The 15687-nt window shown below is 38.4% G+C and overlaps 1 protein-coding gene across 3 annotated transcripts in view; it reads right to left on the bottom strand.

Moving 5' to 3' along the window:
* The window catches only part of xpo1b (exportin 1 (CRM1 homolog, yeast) b), a 42629-nt gene that overhangs the window by 25481 nt on the left and 1461 nt on the right, over nucleotides 1–15687 (bottom strand). For 2 of the 3 annotated variants that reach the window (XM_042010726.1, XM_042010727.1), the window contains exons 2-13: nucleotides 15060–15191; nucleotides 14819–14920; nucleotides 11394–11466; nucleotides 9808–9869; nucleotides 8320–8364; nucleotides 5607–5788; nucleotides 5428–5476; nucleotides 5206–5325; nucleotides 4398–4526; nucleotides 4160–4318; nucleotides 3831–4028; nucleotides 3244–3382 (exon numbers count right to left, since the gene is read on the bottom strand). In XM_042010726.1, coding sequence (XP_041866660.1) covers nucleotides 3244–3382; nucleotides 3831–4028; nucleotides 4160–4318; nucleotides 4398–4526; nucleotides 5206–5325; nucleotides 5428–5476; nucleotides 5607–5788; nucleotides 8320–8364; nucleotides 9808–9869; nucleotides 11394–11466; nucleotides 14819–14920; nucleotides 15060–15185 — 1384 coding nt within the window. In that variant the 5' untranslated portion in view covers nucleotides 15186–15191. Of the gene's footprint in view, nucleotides 1–3243; nucleotides 3383–3830; nucleotides 4029–4159; nucleotides 4319–4397; nucleotides 4527–5205; nucleotides 5326–5427; nucleotides 5477–5606; nucleotides 5789–8319; nucleotides 8365–9807; nucleotides 9870–10366; nucleotides 10416–11393; nucleotides 11467–14818; nucleotides 14921–15059; nucleotides 15192–15687 lie in introns of those variants that run through there. The other variant, XM_042010728.1, reaches the window with a different exon arrangement.

The following is a 15687-nucleotide window of genomic DNA, read 5'->3' as shown; positions in this document are numbered from 1 at the left end:
ATTGGATGAAAATTAATTGAGTTATAATGATTAATGATGTCATGGCGTCTTATCCAACCTTGTCATGGTGCCATCGTCTCGCCATGCAGCGTTAAGCAATGTCCAGATGACAACATCTGGACATGTAGATGTGGTCGGCATGGAACTGAAGTGAAACATGTGCAGTTTGGTACAAAATGAGTGTTGTATTTCAGAAATAATGAATTCCGTGCTTCATGGCGAAACATCAAAACTTGATGAGGCGCCGCCGCTGAACGCCACCTCCTATTAGAAAATTTTCAATAACTTTTGACCACACATGCCTCTGGAGTGTTCAGACTGAGTTTGAGGTAAATACGATAAAATCTGTAGGAGGAGTTCGTTCAAATGCAAGGCAAAGAAACATGCAAAAATGACCCCGGAAATGACAGTCTTTTCAAAATGGCCGACTTCCTGTTGAAGTTGTCATATAGGTCCAAGAGACTTTTTTGTACATCCTTCCATGTTCTATCAATATACTGGATTTCAGCCATATTGGTCAATGTAGTGGGCAGTTATGATCAAATAAATATTTGTAGGGGGCGCTATAGAGCCGTATTACAATTTTTCCAGCATATGTCAATGTGGCTGAGTTCCCGGCCTGACCGCGATCCTCTCTGCCAAGTTTGGTGGAGATAAGCAGTACAATGGGTCAGTTACAAGTACTTCCTGTTTGATGGCGTCGGACCATTATTCGCCATGGTTACGTTTGGCGAAGCATCTTGAGATTTTTATTGTGGTATCATGAAAGGGTTTGACCTGTTGTGAAGCACTTTCAAGTCTGTAAGTTTCATTCCTGAGAAGATGGATCCCTGCGTATGAAAAAAAGCACTTCCTGTTGGAAGTGGGCGGGGCTTAGGGCTAGTCTGGTATTGGTCATATGGATCTGTTCAGGGCGGGATGCTGATTAATCTCTGCAAGCCTGATGGGGATTGGATTAGAATTGAGGGATTTATAGCGATTTATGATGTCATGGCGTCTTATCGAAGTTCGCCATGGCGCCACGGTCTCGCCCTGCAGCGTAGAGCAATGGTTTTCACCAGATATCATCACCAACTTGTTTTCTGCTGTCTGACCCAGTTTGGACCTGGTTGTGTCCAAAACGTCAGATAAGTGGGTCTCCAAGTAAAAACCATGACTTCCTGTCACCAGGGGGCGTGGCCAATTCATAACCCAAATATTGACATGTAAATGTGTTCAGGATGGGACTGGCATCATACATGGCCATTTTGGTTCAGATACATTGTTTTATGTGGAAGTTATATCACTTTCGTTCTTCACGGCGAGACACCAAACTTTGAGGCCCCACCCCCTCCATGCCCTTTCTCCTATTAGAAAACTTTCAATAACTTTTAAAGACACATGCCTTCTGGACATCCTGAGCTATTTTGGTAGCGGTACGATGAAATCTCTAGGAGGAGATAGATTTTGAAAATGTCAGTAAAACGCCAAAATGGCGACTTTGATCCAAAATGGCCGACTTCCTGTTGGTTGTAGGCTGTTGCTCCAAGAGGATTTTTTGTTCGCCCGAACATTTAGAATATATGTAGCGATTTTCATAAAGATTGATGATGTGCAGTGGCGGGGCATATTAAATAGGTGGCGCTCTCATTCAATTTTGCCCGAACAGTCCCAAGCACCCCAAAATATCAAATTTTTCGCATTCCTTTGGGGGGGTACACAAAAATAGGCGCGTTTTCGTGCATGTTCAGGTCCCCAAAAATGCCTCCAATGTTTAAGAAGAAGAAGAAGAAGAAGAAGAAGAAGAAGAAGAAGAAGAAGAAGAAGAATAAGGAAGAAACGGAGCAATTACAACAGGCCTTCGCACCGCCTTCGGTGCTCGGGCCTAATAAGGAAGAAACGGAGCAATTACAATAGGCCTTCGCACCGCCTTCGGTGCTCGGGCCTAATAATAAACGCTTGCATTTCAATAGGCCTTCGCACCGCCTTCGGTGCTCGGGCCTAAATATTGCTGCTGGTGTACAAGACTGAATGGTTCTGGTCCAGAATATATATCTGATCAGCTGACACCATATGAGCCACAGAGACGTCCTAAGGTCATCTGGGTCAAGTTTGCTTTCCATCCTAACAGTTTTCTTTTTCCTCTGCTTCCAATATCAGGAACAAACAGAAAACCTGAAGCCTGGTCCGAACCGGTTTTTCTTTGTTTTTGCTTCTTTAAAAAAAAAAAAAAAAATCAAGTCTGAAACCTTATCAACCACCGTTTTTTTTTCTTTTTACTTTTAATTTAGCCACAGCTTTTAATTAATAGATGTTTCACCTTTTTTTTTTTTCCTTTCTCAACATATTTTTATTACATATGTACAATTATGCTCTGTAACCCACTGTATGTTGTATTGTTTCTATTTTAGTTTGTTCTGCTTCTATTTAATTTTTTTTTATTTTTTTTAGTTTGTTAAATTCTTCTATTTTAATGTACTTTAATGTTTCTTATGTACTTTGCTTCTATTGTTTTATGTAAAGCCCTTTGAGCTGTTTTGTAGATGAAATCTGCTACAGAAACAAACCTGCCTTGCCTTCCCCAAGCTCAGGAAAGAACTACACCAGGATTAAAAATAAAAAATAACAAAAATGGTTAAAGGCAGAGAATCTTTGCCTCCGACTGGTCCTGATCTGATCCTTCCCTCACAGTTGTCATGACCTGAGATAACTACCCAGGCGTCAGTTGACCTCCACAAAAGTGGAAAACACGAATCAAATCACAGAATCTAAAAATGAAACTGAAATCAATTGTAAATTGTGGAATATGGTGGAATTTGCTCATACACATGAGTTTTTCCACAATGCCCAAGCCAAATGAATATGACAAGCTAGATGAGAGTTGGATTAATTTTGACCTCTGCAGCCTCCCGTCTATTTGCAGAAATCGACCAAAATTGAAGAAATTCAAAGCTATTCGGCATTTTCCTAAACCTCATTGTTGTCCACAATCATTTATACAACCATCATTGTACATGGGTAATGATGAAAAAGTAATCCTTAAAATGTATTGCTGTAGTGATGCTGTTAAAATTCAGGTACATCTAAATTAAAAAGTTAGGTAGACCGGTGCAATGAATGCAAAAAAAGTTAGCCCTCCTTTAAAAAAAAAAAAAAGAAAGGGGAAAAAAAGAACCCCACTACTTGTGGTTATGTCATAGAAACTGGAGTCTAATGATAACTGAATAGGATGTGAACTCAGACGCCCTCATTAGTAAGTCATACCGAGGGTTTCCCTCATGTTCTTGTAGAGGTTGATGGAATCTGTGTCCTTCATGAACTCTCTGACCACCTCCCCCTGGTCATTCTCCACCACCAGGACCTCCTCCGGCTTGGCCATCCGACTAACCATCAGCAGACGCACCTGTCACAACGCATAAAGTAACCTGTCAGCACCTAAAGCAACTCACTGGTTTTACTGACACACACAGCTCACATGTATAATATGCTCTATAAATGTAATGGAATGTGAAATATTACCATCAGGGGAGAAACTAAATGTTTAGAGTACATAACTGACGGCTGATTATCAGTAACAGTAACTAGCATCTCCTCTGGCAGAACTGCAGCAGCCGCCTGCCTCTGCACGGTGCCAACTGATTCTAGCGACTGCAAGCTAAGAAGCTGCAGTTTTCCAGAACTGAAACAGCTTTGCACACTCTCATCTGCACAGCGTCAGAAATTACTCTGAAGGTAGCCTTAATAAATTTAGCAATAAATCATGCAAAACAGTTGTCAACATTCCTGAAACACGTCAGTTTTGCATTATATCACAGCAATAAAGCAGTTAAGTTGAATGTAGCTGGCAGTACCTTGGAGAGAACGGGGAGGTAGAGCTGCCTGCGCGGTGGCACATCGAAGTGCTGGTTGCCAGAGAGCAGGGGGGATGTAGACGTGGAAAATGGACTCTCTCTGTACAGCTCAGCAGCCAAGTGGTTCCAATACTCGAGGCAAATTTTGAAGATCTCTGTCTCTTCTACCTCTGATACCAGGAGCATGTAGTGGAGGGCCTGAACAAACACAGAGGAACCATAACACAATCAGAGCAGCTATACATTTGTTTATCAAGGATCCTAAACCATCATTTTTCTGGTCGGACTAGGCATGAGGAATAGTCTGTGTGACTAAAAACATCTCTTACCTCCATTAATGTCTCTCTGAGGTTAAGCCGCTTCTCAATGAGCTGGCCGTGCTCTTTAAGGAAGGTACACAAGAACAGACTGAGGTTCTGAATGAAGTTCTGCTCGTCGTCCTTCCCGTTGGCGTAGGCCAGCCGAATGTTGGTGTTCAGGGGCAGCATCTGAACGGAGATGGGAAAGTTAAAAACTCCACTCAGCGTCGGAGACGGAGGTGAAAGTCAGTTATTTCATCTGACCCACCTGCTTCAGCTGACACATGGTCAGTGTAAAGAGGGTAACGAACTGCTCCTCGTACTGGCTGACGCTCACACCAGCGATCTCTGTCAGGCACTTCAGCGTCACGTTGCGGAACATGGGAACGTTCAGGAACTGTGAACGATTCAGGCAGGTTTTCAGTTATTCAACATCTTCATCGTGTGGCCTATTTTTCTGCCTCTTGTCTAAAATCACAGACCCAAAATAAATTAAACTTATCTTCACAACTACAAGAGTTCTATGTAAAATCTTGAACCCCAAGATAGGATATCACTGGAAGAGTGAACACTTTACTTCAGCTGCATGGAAACTAGCAGAAACTTCATGATTTATCTCAAAGGCAGAGTCGTAGGAAAACACAGAGGTTCTTAGGGCTGGAATAAAACTTTTGACCACTAAACAACAAAAGTAAGACAAGGTCTATGATTATGTTAATGTCTTTGTTTTTCTTTGGCTGCTAGCTTACAGCGTCCCACAGTGATGAGACAGATCAGACGTTTTTATACTCAGCAGAGTCTCTAGATGTTGCAGAAGCTCTAAAGCAGACAGTGCTGTTCTCATGCTTTTCTTAGATTTCCATATAATTGCTTTCGGTTTCAACAGTGTTTCGTTTGGATGCCAATGCTTGGTAGAGTCTATTAACCAAGTTTCTCTCTTTCATCTTCCTTCGTGTGCAAAGATCTTCTGCACTCCATGCATGTCATGCTGCCCCCTCTGTACAGCAGGGATCTCATCAAGAAGAGGTTAATTAACCACTCAGACTCAGTTGAAGTGCATGTTTGTGTATCCACACCTTATACACCAACGTGCTGATTAGTTTGGTTTCAAAGATGTATCCCAGTGGAATCCAGTTGAGGAAACGCAGGAGAGTCTCCAGGGTGGCGTGGACCAGAGGGGCATTCTGGGAATTTTCCTAAAGCAGAACAAAGGATGTAAATATCTTGAAAAAACATACTAGAAAGTAAAATATTAAAATATACCATCAGTTATGAGTGTAAGATAGAGATGAACGTACCATTACGAACTGACAGAGCTGGAATATCTGGGAGAATTCGTTGCACATGCTGAAAAAAAAAAAAAAAAATGCATTTGTATCTGATACAGTATTCACTTGAAACTTTCCTTTGGTTTTAAGAGGTTAGGTTAGCAATGACAGACAGATGAAGGCATTTGGTGGTTTCTGATGATGCTGACCTGTCTTTTAGGTGCTTTGCTTTGACTTGAGTCATCTGGCCACTGGAGAAGTCAAACACTTCTTCACTGAGCAGCTTCAAAATGACCATGTTGTTCTGACAAAGACTCTCACTGGTGCGACTCGCCCCTACAATGTCGCTGATGAAGGTGGGCCAGTGTTTGGGCCACTCTTGCTTCAAGATCTGCAGGAACAGGGGGTACAAACATGCCGGCGTTAGATACCTCATCATGTGGAATGTGGCATCTGAAAATGAAAAACTGAGCAGATGAAACCAACTTCTGCTTAAAGTAAAATCTCACAAGGTGATAAAGATGCAGGACAGAACCTAATTCTGCTCTCACACAATTTACACGTTTCCCTGTAGAAGCAGCATCCTGAGTGAAAGTGGAATCTGGAGCTTTTCTATCATTCAAAGCCAACACAACGTTAGCTCAGCAGACACTAGTGATGACTCACTCTCACTGTTGATAATGCAAAGTCACTCCTGTAGTCAGTAGGCATTGCCTCAGACAGGGAGGTGGTGTCTAAATGTTTTTCCACGTGCCATTGTCAATTAATCCCTCTGTTATTTCCTTTTTATAACAGCCATTTGTTACTATACTGTACATGTCTGTACTCACACAGAATATCACAACAAATGTGCATATCCTTCGGGAATCCATGGAACCACATTTTTCCTCTGCAGCTTTTCTCCTAATGAGGACCGTTTCATTTCAAACTTCTCATCTACTTTGAGATGTTCATTTTAAATAAGAAATCAGGAGCCAACCAGCTTTGTTAAGTGTGCACAGAGGATGTCTGATGAGGACCAACTCATCCATAATTAAGTCTTTTTGTTGATTTTAATACTGGATGTAAGTGGATCTTAAAAATTGCTTAACCCTTAAAACTACAAGCTATTCTTTTATCTCTTTTTCCTTTATGTTTTTTAGCCTTTATGTAAAATTGCATGTAGAAGCTCAATCCATTTATTTTTCAACAGAGCCTCAGTTGTCAGATTCTGAGGCTAAAATGATGTAAAATTAAAGTATCAATAGATACAGCAGGATAAAGGCCGACCAGAGGAAGAAATCAGAATTTATTCCTAACAGAACTTTGTAGAAATAACACACAGATCAACTGTGACCAAGCCTTTTCTCATCTGCACATCATTCTCTCAAGTCTCGGCTTTTAGGAGAAAAAATATTGGCATTGGAACAAACGCACAACAGAAACTATTTACACATTTATACTTCATCATATTTTCTGGGTAAAAATAAAGGTCTCTTAGCAACAAATTACAATAGCAATATTAGTTATTATAAAATAAATAATCACGTTATCACTTATGTGGATTTTACATGGTCTCTAAATAAACACTACATATTGCTGTTTTGTTGTGAACCTCCTTGACAGGAATTAAATGCCGAGAAAACTTTCATAGATCACCTAAAGGGTAAGCTATCAATCACAATTTACCCAACATAGTTGCACAAATACTTTTGCAGAGAAATTGTTGACAAAATAATTATACTGCTTGGAGGCATCAAGAATCTAGAGGAGTTTGAAAGGTTAATATGTGTTGGATAGTTCTTAACCTGATTTTAATAGTTTAAACAACCTCTTTAGATGTTTTCTTTGCTTGATGCATGTAATCTAAGTGATAGCTCTCTGGTATGCCAGCATTCTAGTGGAGTTATAAGAGTTAAGAGTGAAAAGAAACATTCAGGCCAGGAGAAAGACACGAAGCTAACTCCATGTGGAGGCACAGATATAACTATTTCTGTTCATGCATGGTCTCATTGAGACTTCACTGACACTTGACAAGAGACAAGTCCCAACAATGTTTAGTCTGACTCATTTGAATATTGGCATTTCCCCACATACAGCGCCGCCTAATGTGTGTTAAAATCCTGCCTGTAGAGCACATAAGGAAACAAATCTAGATAAACCAACTCAGTGGCATGCATGTTTCTAATCAGTTAATAGCTCTTTAAACAACCCCTGCTGTCGTTATATAGACTTTTAATTTACATTTGCTCCATTTTCTGAATACTAACCAGTCATGAGACTTCCAAGGATCAGAGAGCTGTCATGCATCATCATCAACACACTTTGTGACACATATACTTTTGCATGTCTGGTACTGTGACCTCTGTGGTGTAAATGTATTTGTGCTCATCTGTGATTTTATTAAAATCTCATTGAGTAAAATGTGAGAAGCTGGTTGAAGCACAGTTTGGAGCATCATAGAACTCAGTTCCCATCAGGGTGGAAATCATTCAAAATGTTTGTTGCTCTTTTTCTTTGCAGCTCTCAAAAACAGGTCCCATACATGTAGCACTGTGGTTTAGGAAAACATTCCAGCTTAAAGCGGAGCACAGTGAAGTGGCCCTCGCAGCTGGTGTAACTGCAGCGAGGATGCTTGGTATGGACAGTGCTTACACAATGACACCCAGAGACTGCTTTACATCACCCGCAATGTAAAACTCATTCACTATAATAACAATAGCTCATGGGTAACGCTCAGATCCTAAATAAGACGAGACCTGTTTCTAAAGCGACTGCTTTAATAATGTGACTTCTAAGATGTAGCAGTTTGCAGAGATGACACATAAACCCTTAAATATGCAAGCTGGGAAAAGAAAATCCACCTTTCTGCTTGTAGTCCCAAAATTCAGGAGAGGATTTAATACAGACAGTTCAGTGTTTGTTTTTCACATTAAAACTTACCTGAACAAGAATCATGTTCAGCTTTCCAATGTACACTTTTTCTTTCTAAAAACATGGGAATAAAGAAAAGTCACTCTTTAATAGTCAGTTTCATCACATTAACAATCTTATTTCTAATGTGGAAAACTGAAGAAAAAAAAGCAATACATGGCAACATTAGAGACAATTAACAGCAAAACAGAAGACATTTGGTTTTGATGCTTAATATTTTTAGAATTTCTAGTAGTCCAATGATGCATCACTTCTGAAACTGTCACTGAAGCAGAACACTGATATCTTTCAGATACTTCTTTTGGTTGTTGTTGTTTTTTTTATGTAATTAATTACCTTGTTAGAGAACTGCATATTATGCAATAATTACTTAAAACACTGAAAAGTTGTACATATGCATTAAAAAAATTTGGCAAAACTCAAATTAGTAAACCTGTAAAGGTTATAGTGCATTTTAGGTTCATCCTGACAACCGAAATTTGAAAACATTTTGGGAGTAGTATATATGAATCAAGAATCTGCATCTTCGTAAAATGGCAAGTTTCAGTGAAGTATGTGATGCATCAGACTTTAATAAAAGAGGACATATTGTGCTTTTTCAAGTTAGACAAAAATATTAGTCATTGCATCTGAATGCAAACCCACAGTTTAAATCCAGGCTGCTGGAATGGGTTAAAATCAAAGATGCAAAAGTCTATGAAGTTGACTTTGTGCGTCATATTTTGCAGACCTCTTATAAAAAACAAAACATCCTCAAAACATTTACAACTCATCTCATCAATTCCATCAAAGTCAATATTAAGTTTAATTCATTCATTGTTTATTAGGTAATCACTTTCAGTTTTGGAGTTTTTCTCCCTTTGGACTTTATTAAAGTTATTATTAGCATAGCCAATATCAGGCTCCATCATAAAAATAAAGTTTCACTTACAACCAAAAGAAACTAACCCTAACCCATTTCTGTCCTCCTGTTTATATATGTGTAACTTCAGTGCCAGTGAGTCAAATACCATATACTTCGGATAAAATGCAAGCTATGTTTTTGTCCGTTTAAATAAACGTCTAAAACTCCTGATAGTCTGAAGGCTCAGGATGGCTGGAAAGACATGAAAAGCTGCTGAAGTGACAGCAGCACCGCTGGTACCACGGCTGCCCGGACACAAACTAATTAACCTACCGCGATGTAAAGTGGAAACAAAAAACTGATTTGCAGATGCCAGCAGACTGAACGCTGCTGCAGTTTAGTCTGACAGAAAAAGCTGTCAAACCCTTTCTTCACCATTTGTCTACTTCTACTAACATCTTTCATCTGTTTTAGATGCTCTGAGCTCTAACTTTAGAGAAGATATTAAATTTTAGACAAAACTTAAGTTATGTGCACCACACTTATGTTATCATGTGTAAGTCCTGCACTGACACATTAATGCAACTGTTCAAAAAAAAAATAAATAAAATAAAAAAAAAAGAAAGTCTGAATGAATGTTTATGTCTACTCACCTCTACATTTGAAGCATCTGAGGAAGTCTTGATAATGAGTCCAACAACATACTTTTTTATTCCTGATGAGTACACAAAAACATCAGAGGGAAAGTTTTAACATGCACCAATAATTTATCTATGTCCACTTATCCTGACATTACGAGTTGCCTGGAGCACATTATTCAGTAGCCTTCATACATTCTGCTGGCATTTAGCTACATCTGTCAATCTTATCCCACAACTGTACACTTGTTTAGAAAAAAAAAAGAAAGAAAAAAAAGGTGTGGTCCTCCATTTACATACTGTTGCAAAGCCAACTGGTGAACTTATGGATGAGGGCTGCAACTACCACTGAACAGCTATAGGGCAAAAACTTTGTTTTTGGTTCAGTGGAAGTTACATTTCCCCTGATGTTTCTCAGTCAAGACTGACATTGTAAGCAGAGCACCTTCAAAAACAGTTTTCAGCTCCCTCGCATTTGCCGCTCGACTGTAGCTATACTGAAATTATGAGCTGGGCTGTAGGGAGAGAAGCCGAAAACGAGGCAATACTCTGACACAAGGGGGAGAAGACATACTTGCCGGTCGCCCTGCACTGGGTTTGCCACTTGAACAAAATTCAGGCATCTACGGTCAGAAGCAGGTAAGTCTTAGGTCAATGGGAAAAATGAATTTTGAGCAAAATTATAGAAGAATGGAGGGAGGCAGAATTAACTGATTTGACAATGATTAATAATTTTATTTCATCATCATTTTTATTTATTTATTTTTGCTCAAAACAATAAAATTTAAGGCAATTTTCTGCCAACTCTGATTGGAATTTAAAATAATCCAATTATAAATGCTTCACGCTATAGACGCTGTCAAACTTAAGAAAACAAGGAAAATCTGATAAGTACAATTGGCAATTAGGCAATAATTAAAGTCTGAACATTGAACACCTCATATTATTGTCACTACCACATAAAAACACTAATATACTGCAATATGGGCATAATTTCATATTCTTTATTTAAAAAAAATAAAAAAAGACAGCTCATCAACAGTACAAAGCATATGTTTATGATTATCAGTGAAAAATCTGGTTTCTTCCTAAGTTTAATGAGTTAGTGTTTGAAGCTTTTAACAAACAACCCATCCCTCACTACCCTACATGTAGAGTTAGATAAATAGGCTCAAAGAGAGAATCAGAAAAGCCCGTTGCTATAAAGAAAAACGTACCCCACCAGGGTCACTTAAATAGGAAATGACATAAAGCCTTTAGTAATTTTATGACATTCAAACATTAATAATAATAATAATAATAATAAACTATGTTCTCTATATTTCTTTACAAGAAGTTTCAGACAATGAAATAAAAAAACTAAACGAAACAAACAAAAAAAACAACAAAAAAACAGTCAGTCCTATTTTGTTTTGGTTGTTTTCCCTCTAAACTAGCTACTAGAGTGCAAAATCAAACCTCTTTGCAGCTGCCAGTGCACGCCAGTGGAGCAGAAAACAAACCAGCATGCTTTGTGAGGGAATACACTTCAACATGGCAACCGCACATCACAACCAACCCTGACTGAAGCAGTACTTCTGTGGATTACATCACAAACTTACCTTCGCACTGATTCCGCGGGAGGATCTTCCATCTGGTTTTGATGACCGTTTCCAGTATTTGAAGAGCATAGTACTGCAACATGCAAAGTGGGAGCAGCATTAGGATACAGCCATAACATTTACAGCATTGTACAACTTTAAAATATACCAAAAAAAAAAAGGAGTATGAAGTTCACCAGCCTGGAGTAAGATTTATTTCTAAATCGGATTGCACTAAACCACAACTTTCATGCAGATTTTTAATAGAGGTGCAATATTCACTTTTTTGCCTCTCTTTCCTTGTTTTTTTCCAGCAGCATTAAGCTGGAACACTGCAGAAGTCCTGCTGTTTCTCCCAGCATCACACCAGACAGCAGAAAAAAAAAAGCCAACCCATTAACCAGGTTTGGCACCGAAGTGCGAGTCTAATGGCCTGAAAGGCAAGACTTATGTTAGAACTTCTTTTGCAAAGGCTGCACAAACCATGTAGGGTTGGGCATCGAGAACTTTATCCTCCCTAAATTAAAGCCATTTCACTGAAAGAGTTTAAATTTGTTCAGATTAGATCCGATTTTTTTTTGTGACACCTGCCGGCAAAGTCGCGACTAGCTGTGTTTCTGTCCACCTCACTGGTTCAGCATGTGTCATACAGGTGTGACGTTTAGTGTGTTACAGATTGTAGCTGGAACTCAAAGCATGAGGCCAGGTAAATAAATAAATAAAAAAGACAGAAGGGAAACAGTGAAATGTGACCAATCCCTCAAAGAGTAGCCCATGTATTGTGACAAAAATTACTATAACATAACACTGTTATATGTTCACAACAGTATAAATGAAAAAGCAGGCAGCCCTTTCATTTATTGGAAATGTATGTAACAGACTGTGTAGCAGCAGCTGTCAAACAGCTGCAGCAGCCTCCGGAACAAAATTATAAAACATATTAGATTGATAAAAGCCAAAAAGTCATTACAAACTACAAAAATTTGTAACCTAAAGGACCAGAATTCAGAACCGAATGTTATCGATACCCAACCTTAGATCAGTCAGTTCTCTAAAAACTAAAAACAGGTTATAGTTCACCTGTAAAGGTAAACCTAAACCAGTTCCCTTTAACTGGTGTGCCATAAGGAACAGCAGGACCAGCCACAGTTTGAGTTTTGAATTAATTCATGATCGTTTCATTGCAAATCATGGAGCAAGAAAATTCAAACAAACACATTTAATTTGCTAGTTAACCTTTAATTTAATGTAACTTCAACTGACCGTTTCAACTGTAGGGATCATTGATTCAAAATAAAAATAATAAATAAATATAAATAAAAAGGCTTGTAGTGTAGGATGTTATTAAAGCAGGATTAACAATGTGCTAGAGACAATGGATGCTGGAAGATTAAAGGTGAAATCTCCTTACAGGCACACCGACAGTACACCACTCACAGGTGTCACCTGAAGAGCTGGATGAGATTTCTGGTATGTTTTATTTCACCTTTAACTGCCTCGCTGCATAAACAACAGCAGGTAAGAAGAGAAAAATACTTTAGTTGAAAGAAGGACATTCTTATGGTGGCATTGACTAAAAAGTTCTGGAAAACAGGAAGAAGAAAATGAAAACGATGTCCTTTAAAGGAGAAAAAAGTGTGTGTGTGTGTGTGTGTGTGTTGGGGGGGCAATGCCATGATCCCTACAGGTGAAATTAAGTCATTATCTTTGTCTCTATACAATGGATCCTACTGACTGCAGCCTACAACCTCCCTCTGTTCAGTGAAACAGATGCAATAGAAACGGATGAACAGAATTCAGTCAAAGGGAATTTAAAAAAGGGTAGACCTTGTGGAGGCCTGCCGTCAAAGCCTAGCTGTGTCAAGATGCACAGGATGACACACCCCTTTTCTTCCTATTACAAGCCATAAACATAATGGAACATTATGATTAATATCAAATAGTCACAACTTGAACTTATGACATTTTCAAAAAAGCTGAATTACTATAGTTACTAACAAAAAAGCCAAATGTTATAAGTACTCACAGTTGTGCATTTTTTTAACTATTGAATCAAGAAAATGCAGAATTTGAGGTTTTTACCTTAGGTTTCCTCTTTTTCCTCTAATGCCCCTATTCATTTGGCAAAATACAATTTAAACCTAGAGAAAGTGCTGTTAACATCAACCCAAGACATTAGTAGGTTAATACCAATGTTAAAAGCCATCTTTCATGAAAAGAAAAAGAAAAGAAATCGTTAAATTATCTTTGAGGAAGCTTTAAAAGTGCTGGAGCTCAATTATTCTTAATAAAAAACCCATTAATGTCTTATTTTGATTGAGGGATTAGGGTTTGATCTTGCATATAACCATTTTTGTTTATGTAGTTGTGAATATTTAAATGCATTTAAAACACTGACTTTACAAGATCGCAGTCAGTTTACCAGTTTTATCAGCACACATGGTTTCATATACTTTTCAGTAATTACTTTACTGTAGTCATAATCTAAGTTGAAAATAATGGATTTTCTCCACATTTAACAAGAAACGTGCAAACAAAGTAGGTATAATTGCACCAGAGCTTTATATGGCAGGAAACTATAGGGTAAAGGTTTCAGAACTTGATGACGCACTTAAAAGCACAAGTTCACCTAGAGATTTTTATCTGCGAAGTTTAATATTTCCCCCCTTTGTTTTGCCAGTACTGACTGTAAAACTGATAGCTCAAGTCTTAATAATATAACAGAACATGCATGTCTGTATATCTAACACTAATTAAAGGTACAATTCTCCAATTATTTTTTAACATGATCTAAAGCTATCTGTCTTGATTGGCAATGCAGAAATAGGACAAGACTTGAACTGCATTTTAGTCTCATCAAGCTGAGAGTTAGTAAAACAGAGGAGCTGCACACTGGTGTGTCAAAGTTCTGTATTTTGTATTGCCATTTGTTGAATGATGACAGCCAAGATCAACTTAGCAGATAGTTGGTTGGAATGATTACAAAAGAGGGGTAAATAGCTAAAGCTAATTTTCCCCTGGAACTAGAAGGCCGGACTTCTACATGCCTTAGTTGGTATTTAAATTATACTTCAAGCACACAATGCCAGTTTTTTGTTTGTCTGGTCCGTTCGGATACAAAAGAACTTATTTCATCCAAAGAGCGGATGCTGTATATTGATTAACATAAAGCATGATGAGACAAACTGGACTAGTAGGAACCATTTTAAACCTGCTGGAGTAATGCATATCCATATTGTGTGACTCTGTATATAAAGCTGCTTTTGATAAAAAAAAAAAACACTTGAAGCATCTTTGAGATGTTTGAATGCATGGTAAATGCAAACCACTGAGAAAAAGTATCACCCAATATATAATAAATCCATTTGTATTTTACAAAAAGTGCTCTTCCTCAAAGCAAATCAAGTATCTGTGCACCACTGCTCTCTGCAATGGGGCTAGCTTACTTTGGTGTTCATGTTCTGGGAGAACTCGAGGATGGTGTCCACTCTTGTCCAGGCATCCGGGTGCTCCTTTAAGTGAGTCAACACCTCTTGTGCCATTCTTTGCTGTGAAACAAATATTGTGGACAAATTAGACTGAAAACTAAGACGTTGAAAGACGTGTTAGAAAGCACAAGGGCAATATCAAAACTTATGCTTTACGTCAAATTATGATTAAAGGGAGACAAATAAACACATAACGTACCTGAGGTCCCACCCCATGATATAGGCAGTTCACCACATTATCCAGCAGGTTGATATCCAATTTCTGGTTGAAGTCCAGCAGCTGCTGTGCTGCATGGTCTGCTAACATTGTCATAATTGCTGGCATAGAGTTCTGCAACAAGGACAGCAGAGGGAGGGGTTATGAGTGCACCAAACACATTCAATGGGCAAAGTCATGTGAACTGTGTGTTTAGAAATGGGAGTAAACAGCTGACCATGTCAAAAACATCCCCTAGACCCACCAGTGAGCTGTCATTTTAAGAAGCTCATAGTGTCAGATGCTTTTCAATGTTCAAAAAGTAAACAAAAGAAGGAAAATAAAGGAACAAGGCACTCTGGATCTAATCCAAGAGTCTGGTTTTGCAAAATGGCACTTCTGCAAAAATAAACCAATTCAACCATCTTGACCAGTGACTGATTACATGGCAAAAAAGCCCCTAAACTTAAATTAACCAACATTTAAATAGCAACTTATGAGCTTTGTTGTATTATCATAAAAATTAGGTCAATATTGATCAGTAAACGGTTGGGTAAAGCATTAAAAAAAATAAAGGGTCAATAACATTTCCACTGTTTGTTCAAACAACAAAACAGGTGCCTCATAAATA

The sequence above is a fragment of the Melanotaenia boesemani genome, chromosome 16, assembly GCF_017639745.1.
Source record: "Melanotaenia boesemani isolate fMelBoe1 chromosome 16, fMelBoe1.pri, whole genome shotgun sequence".
NCBI classification, from domain to species: Eukaryota; Metazoa; Chordata; class Actinopteri; order Atheriniformes; family Melanotaeniidae; genus Melanotaenia; species Melanotaenia boesemani.
Note: the sequence above shows the minus strand (reverse complement) of the source record. Positions and strands in the feature narration are given on the sequence as shown.